The 7,404-nt window shown below is 42.3% G+C and overlaps 1 protein-coding gene across 2 annotated transcripts in view; it reads left to right on the forward strand.

Annotated features, from left to right (window-relative positions):
• The first annotated feature begins 420 nt into the window (after nt 1–420).
• The window catches only part of LOC110068796 (uncharacterized), a 7,266-nt gene continuing 282 nt past the window's right edge, over nt 421–7,404 (forward strand). Inside the window, exons 1-4 of one of the 2 annotated variants that reach the window (XM_089279557.1) lie at nt 421–808; nt 3,841–4,389; nt 4,801–5,007; nt 6,646–7,404. The exon at nt 6,646–7,404 is cut by the window's right edge and continues 282 nt beyond it. In XM_089279557.1, coding sequence (XP_089135683.1) covers nt 3,856–4,389; nt 4,801–5,007; nt 6,646–7,050 — 1,146 coding nt within the window. In that variant the 5' untranslated portion in view covers nt 421–808; nt 3,841–3,855 and the 3' untranslated portion in view covers nt 7,051–7,404. Of the gene's footprint in view, nt 809–2,565; nt 3,328–3,840; nt 4,390–4,800; nt 5,008–6,645 lie in introns of those variants that run through there. The other variant, XM_089279558.1, reaches the window with a different exon arrangement.

A 7,404-nucleotide genomic window follows, 5' to 3' on the forward strand; every position in this document is an offset into this window, starting at 1 on the left:
CCTGATTACTTCAGCGGAAAAATTATCCCAATTGATAAAATCGCTGCGTTTCCACAGGCGTTTGAACATGTCTGATGTATGACTTTTGCCCATGGTGGCATTGTGTTCCTGATGTGATCCTTAGATAGGGTACCTAAATTGTATCCAGCTAAAACTGCAGTGCGTAAATGCCCAGCTAAACGAAAAACAAATGATCTTTTAAACTGAACTATTCGTACCCGTCCAAAGTTACAGAAACGAAATAAACTTGAGCCGTCCACGCTATTCTTAGTTTTGGTTTTTCCCTTCAATAGAGTGTCATTTTTCGGGTTTGGGCCTTAAACAGAATGTCATTTTTCGGGTTTGGGCCTTAAATAGGGTGCCATTTTTCATGTTCTTCATCCTTAAATAGGATCAGGGTTTAAGACCCTTCGTGGCACACACCTATCCAAATTTACGGAGGTACCCCTCCCCTCCGGGGACCAGTGCTGTCTAAGGTCTAAGGTCTAAAGTGCTGTCACGGGGCTTAAATGACTATTGCGCCGCCCCCTGTTTCGAAAGTTTTGTTGTGTACACTGGGTGTCACGAACTGGCACAAGCGCGCGCGGCGTAGTCGCGAGACGAGGAAGTCGCGCCTCTTCACGCCTCTTCACCAGACTCCTTCCCGCCGGATCGCTTTGCTCTTCGCCGCTCGCGCGCCTGACTCGATGGTTAGCCTGCTCGCAGGCTAGTCACAAAGGTGAGGTTTATAGGGTTACAGTTAAGTTTAACTGCTGTGAACTGAAGACAGGCTGATATAAAGCGGAGGAAAAATCAGGAAAAGAACCAGGTGAGTTATTGTGATCGTGTTCTTGAATAAATCCCGCAAACCGGAGAACATTGAAGTTGCAAACAATCTGAAACAATTTAACGCAACAAAAACCAAATTTTCGCAGTGGTTCATCTCTCTAAAAATTGAATCAGAACTTAACTTAATATATCAAGCGATGGGACCAGAGATCTATCATTTTTAAAGCTCCCTACAATTGAACATCAAATGAAACACATATGGTGCCATAAACGACGATATTAGAACATCAACTAGTATGTTAATTGTCTGTAAATTCGATTGCGTGTGTTGAGCTTATTTATACCGGCCACGTTTCTAACCAGTGTATGAGGGCTGTGATTTGGGCTTTCAAAAAGGATCGTGAGTAGAGACCGAACGAAAAGAATGAATAAGAGTAAAATGATTAGACTGAATAGAAATTTGAGGCACCCTTTCTTCGTACTGAGAATTATAAAGGAAACCAACCAAGCATCTTATGATAATAATAGAAGTAATCGAATATCTATCTATGTGCTTTTGATGTATTCATACACCGAGTCACGCAACATGAATGTTCTACGATTTTCGCGTCAGAAGCCTGAGTATCAGGCTTTTCGAATGTAAGTTAGGAGAGGAGGGAAAATGAAGGAAAGGAAAACTTAAGGGGCTCACCTCTCCCCTCCGCTTAGGCCTGATTCTCAGGTGAGCGCCGTTAGCCAAGTTGATTCCGTCAAAGATGATACGAAACCAAAATGATGCGCCATCTCGTGCCTTCACATTCTATGGGCAATTTTAATTTGGCCCTAGATGAACAAGCGGAGGGATGATTATTAAATTAATATCTATCTAATCTAAGCACAGTAGTGACTACGTGCCGGCTTTGTGAGCTTACTCTCCTGACTTAGCCTGGAAACTGCATGTTTGAAGTTTTGGCATTTAGGTGTCATGTTCAAGAAATGCATGGCGCTAGATACCTGGGTACTTTAGCAATGCCAGTCGGAAATCCTATGCACGTGAAGATCATTGTGTTCCACCGCGCCCATCCTCCTCCTGCCTCTCTCTCCAACCTTTCATACCCAGTTTTGTACCATGTGTAACTGGGTCTTTATGGTCCTTGATTGACTCGTTGCTGCGGGAAGTAGCCCAGACTGCACCCGGGATCTTTGGTCGCTGGTACTTTAATTTCCTGCCGGAAGATCAGCTCTACTTTACTTAACAATATTTCTCTTTCTATGGAACCTTGTCCAGGAAGTTACTTTATCTAATTACGCATAGTTTATATCAGCTGACATCAGGTGAGAATTTTAGGAAGTAACGCCAGTGGAGATCATAGTAGGCGACTCAGCAAAACTTAGGTATAATTTAGAACGCATTAGTTATCTTCACTGGCCAGTGACGAGAAGAACTAATTACTTAGAAGTAGAGCCAGGCTTGGAAGCCTTGAAGAACTCGGCGAAGGGTACAATTAGAACACGAATTAGCGCTAATCTAATATTGCTGTTAGTTGAAAGTTAGGGTCCGGACGCACTGGACTGACAAAATTTGTTTGGCCTTTCCAAAAATCTCGACAAAATTTGTCTCTGCCAAATTTTTAATTTGTCAAGCGTGGGCGCACTGAATCACAGTAAAATATTTGTTAACCACAAGTGTCAATCACATGGAAATTAACACCATACTTTGCCGCTTGTTTCTTTGGACCTTTGCCCCTTTTTCTGCTCTCGTCTGCTATAGAATCCTCAGCTTGGCTGCTTTCAATTTGATTACATGTAGTCGTGAAATTTGTACTTGTACTTGTACTCGGCTCACTCGGGTGAACATACGGATGTACAAATTGACCAGAGCTTGGTCCTGGAGATGCAGCTGGAACGTTAACGTAGACTTGGGAACCGTAATAGTTGTACTGTGCGAACGGATCGTCATGGAGCATACCGAGGTACGAATCTTCCACGTTTAACGTTTGATTGCCGCGCAAATATAAATTTAATTTTGGCGGGCTTCGGACTGAAATACTCCGACTAAAAATAGAGATCAAATTTTCTTGATTGACATTTTCCTTCAAATCATGGCGTGTAAATTGACAAATCTGTCAGATTTCACGCCTGACCAAAATTTATCCTGCTCCGAGGCAGGACGAAGGCGTCTTTGAAGTTTGGTAAGCCTTGACAAAATTTGGTAGATCTAAAAATCACCGGACGCACTTGTCTCAGGGAATTGATGACAGAATTTTTCGCAAAGTAAACAAAAATTCGCCCAGTGCGTCCGGGCCCTTAGAAGAAATGGAGAGGTGATTAAAAGAACAGGTACAAGGCAGGTGCGAGGGCTTCGAGCGTAAACGAAGCTAGTATTAGTAGAACAACGGAAAATAAAGCTGTAACTGCGTTGCAATAATTATCCACTTATTCTTCCGTAACAAAATATCCTTCGCTTGCAGAATTAACGAGAATCGCTTCATCACATACGTGCCATCGAAAATGCAGCCAATCAGAATACAAGAAAGCCGTTGAATATTCGACGTTATTATACGGCAAGGTAGTCTTGAGGTAAATCCGAGCGTTCTGATTGGTTCTTTCTTGGTTGGGATTTCGCCATGCGGACCGTTTCCATAGCTGTGTATTTTTTGTTTTCGATTTCCGGCAAATTCAAAACAAGCATAGCCCGAATGCCATATAATAAACTACTTACTAACCTTGCTAGCTCGAGCCGTACAGGGGAATATTGGCCCTTGGTCGTTTTTGTGCTGCTACGTCCTCGGGCCAATATTCCCTTGTACGGCCCTCGCGTTCGTTTAGTAAGAAGTTAATATTACACCCAAACTTCCCATCATGCGCCGCGCGTATGTCGCAATGACATTGTTGGCCACTGTATTTTCCATGGCATGATATAAAATAGTTATGCAACGCTTTTGAGTGATATACCATGGAATATCCCACTCGTCGTTAAGGCTCGTGTGTATACCGAGAAGATACAAGTGACTCGAAAGCGTTGTATTACTAGAAACTAGTATACATTTATTACTACTGACTTCATTTATTACCATATAACATTTTTAATAGCTTCCACTGGTGGCCATGAAAAGTCGTGTTCTCAAGACGTTTTGGAGACTCTCGTCTGGCCCACTCAGAACACCAATCCGAATTCTGAGTACCACAACAGGCGTCATTTTTGAACCAATACCCAGAGGGGAGCTGGTGACGAAATTCAAGTCGAGGTTAAGAGACAGGCAGTTTCTTCCAGGCTCCTCGGGCGGTGGTTTCCCAGAGTTCCTAGCAGAGCCAAGAGATTCATTTCCACTCGGTGTGCGAGTAAATAATAGGAACCAGTCCTCTCTTGCGGAGCTGACTGAAAAATGTATGGATTACTTAAAGGAACATTTTTCGTCTAATCCCGCGATATTATTCCGTGGCCTTCCAGCTAAAACAGCAGAGGACTTTTCAATCATTGCTAAAGCAACGCGGAAGAAGTCATTAACTTATGAAGGAGGCACGGCCCCTCGTACCCAAGTTGACCAAAATACTGGGACCTATACTGCGAGCAATGAAGCAAACTGTTATACAGTAGAACTACACAATGAAATGGCCTATAATGATGTTTTTCCTTCCAAGGTTAGCTCAAACACACATTTTTTTTTTTAAGGAATTAACTAAATAAACCACAATTATTATTGTCCTCAGTTCTAAGACTTAGCGGTCCATAATATTGGGTTGATGACCGACTTTGTTCTCGTTTGTTCTCACACCTCATTTTATTAAAGTGTCTCGGAGAAAACAAAAATTTCCTATTTAACAACCTTTCTTCAAAACGCTGGCTGTTATATTTCTCATCTAGATATTGCAAGTGAACCGCTAGGTTTTTGGCGTTATTTTGAATGAAAGAAGGATTGATATAGCGACAAAAATGGTGATATCGCTGCGAAAGAAGCTAGTGGCATATGAATGTAATGTCATATGGCTCAGTTCAAGCTGTCCCACCCCTCCCTGACATTTTTCTCACTCATACAAACTTTTCTTCATTAGGTTTTCTTTTTCTGCCTGAAAGAACCAGGTGACGGTTGTGGAGGCGAAACTCCATTGGCTAAAAACAGCGACATCCTGTCCAAAATGGATCCTGAAGTTGTACGAAAACTTGAAGAAAAAGAACTGCAATATGTGCGTTACTTGCCTGACAAATCTCACAGAGAATACCTGAACTGGCAGCACGTGTTCAGAACTGAGAAGAGAAGGGTACTGTATTAGGAATAATTAACAATTAGATTATGAGCTCGAGATTTCTACGGTGCGATAGCTGATGAGGCCGAAGGCCGAATCAACTAGGCCTCATAGAAATCGAGAGCGAATAATTTAATCGTTTTAGTAGAATTCTAACCGAAATTTACTCCAAAGGACGGTTTCCAATTACTTCTCGACGTATTATTAAACTTTGTGCCTTAGAAAGATCGCTCGGATTGAATTGTCATTTAGAGTGACGTTGTGTGCGCGCCATCATATTTTTTCAAAAGTTCAAGATTTTTAAAGTCAAGAACCCATTAATATTTTTCCTTTAGTCTTCTTAGGAATTCATTCACCATTTGCATCAAAATGTTCCTTCCAAACTTTGTTTAAACGAAAAAAACGCCGCCATTTCGTAGACGACCTTCGGCCACTACACTCTAAAGGCTGATAGTATACGAGTAGCTCAGCCAATCAGATTACAGCATTCGCATTAGTATACTGGTAAAATTCTACTAATGAGTATTTAATAGTATAAATCTACTAGCGTTCTATGACGAATGCCGTTCGCTGATTGGCTACGCTACTCACTGTCTAATCTGTTGTAGTATTGAGTAGCCTAGGAGTGTGCGCTTGTTAACCAACTGGTTGCTTCTTCGCGTTTTCGAGATGTCTGTAAAGAGGATTTAGAAAAAGCTTTGAACGACTAATAGTTATATACTAAAACAATTAGATTATTCGCTCTGTATTTCTATGCGCGCCCTCGTCAACTATCACACGATAGAAATCTCAAGCTCCTATACATCTAATTGTTTAGTAGTGGTACAGTAGGTGTAGTGGAGTAGGAGTAATAGGTCTGTACCAGTGTGCTGCGCCAGTCGTAAGGTTACCCAAGCACCTGGGAATCTCGGTACAGGTGTAATCAATTACATTTTCGGCGGTTTTTTCCAGTATCAGTTAAAAGTTCAGCCCGTTTAGCAGCAAAATACCAGGCCCCACTTGTTGGAAGGCTGGATAACGCTATCCGCCGGATAAATCGCTATCCAGTGGGTACGTGTTAACAAAGCCACCCTATCCGCTGGATAGTGATTTATCCGGTGGATGGCGTCATTCTCCTTTCGAATAACTCCGCCAGGCAGGAAAATTTTGAAGTTCTCAGATCTCAGCTGTGAATTATAAAACGCGTCATTGCTTGGTTGACAGTTGAAATTTACAATTCTAAACTTAACCCGCGAGTGTCCATTTATACACTTGGGTGGTCTCTCGGTTATCCCGGCGTATATAGCCAGTTCGGCTTAAGACATTATCGATCGAGAGTCGCATAATACTTAATTCTCAACAACGGGATTTTTTCGTTCTTTCTTTCGCATGTGAAAACATGCATGTATGGAAGCCACGGACTCAAATGCCGTTGAAACTGCCACTGAATTGTTTTCAAGCTTCTTTGCAGTCAGTTCAAACTTAAGTCATGGCTACTACAATCATTTCTAATTTTTAGACCCATTTGTTCCCAACTCACTAGCTTGTGTTGCGTCATCACGTCATGCGTCGCGCTCGGTTTTTGATTGGGTGAAAATAATCAAAACCCATTAACTGCCAAGAAGTCACTTGTTCCCCATCAGTGACTCACAGATCTGTTCCTTGCGTTACTAGGAAGCAGAAACACGAGCGAAGCAACAAGGTTATAACTTCAGATGGGACGCCAGCGGGGATCTACACTTGTGGAAAATTAAACCAGTGTTCATTCGTCACCTGGTAACGGGAGAAAGAATTTGGTTCAACCAGGCGTATAATCACAATAACACGCACGAAAAGGCCAAGCCAAGATTTATCAGCACTGATATCCCGGATGAAAAAATGCCTCGCAATACTCTCTATGGCGACGGAAGTGAGATCGAACCGGAAGTGCTGCAACACTTGCGGGCAGCGGCTTGGGCATGCGCAGTTGGTTTCAAGTGGCAAAAGGGTGATTTGTTAGTGTTGGACAACTTGGCTGTTGTGCATGGAAGACTTGGATTTACGGGTGACAGAGAGATACTTGTGTATTTGACAGTTTAACTGGAACAATTTGTTAAGATGACACAAGAAAATACGTGCTTCCCGGCTGAAGTGTGTAAGAACCAAAGATTTTTTAATCCTTGCCGATATATAAAGAACTCCGTCAAAATGCATTCTGTGATTCTATCGTTATTAACTCTTGGTTTTGGTGAATTTTCTACATTGCGCATCGTGTTATCAGCTCAGTCCTGCGTGTTTGGATGTGCAAGGAAACACGGTCTCTCGTACTTGTTATTTTATTTCCCGGAGCCTTGGGTCGTGTGCGCTTTTGCTTGTAAAAGCTTACAGTAACACGTGCATCACTACTGAACGTGCCAGAAGGGGCGGAGGTCTTCATTAGCCGGTCTAAAAGCA

This window comes from Orbicella faveolata, unplaced genomic scaffold (assembly GCF_042242905.1).
Source record: "Orbicella faveolata isolate gen_17 unplaced genomic scaffold, um_ofav_v1 contig_47, whole genome shotgun sequence".
Taxonomy (NCBI): Eukaryota; Metazoa; Cnidaria; class Anthozoa; order Scleractinia; family Merulinidae; genus Orbicella; species Orbicella faveolata.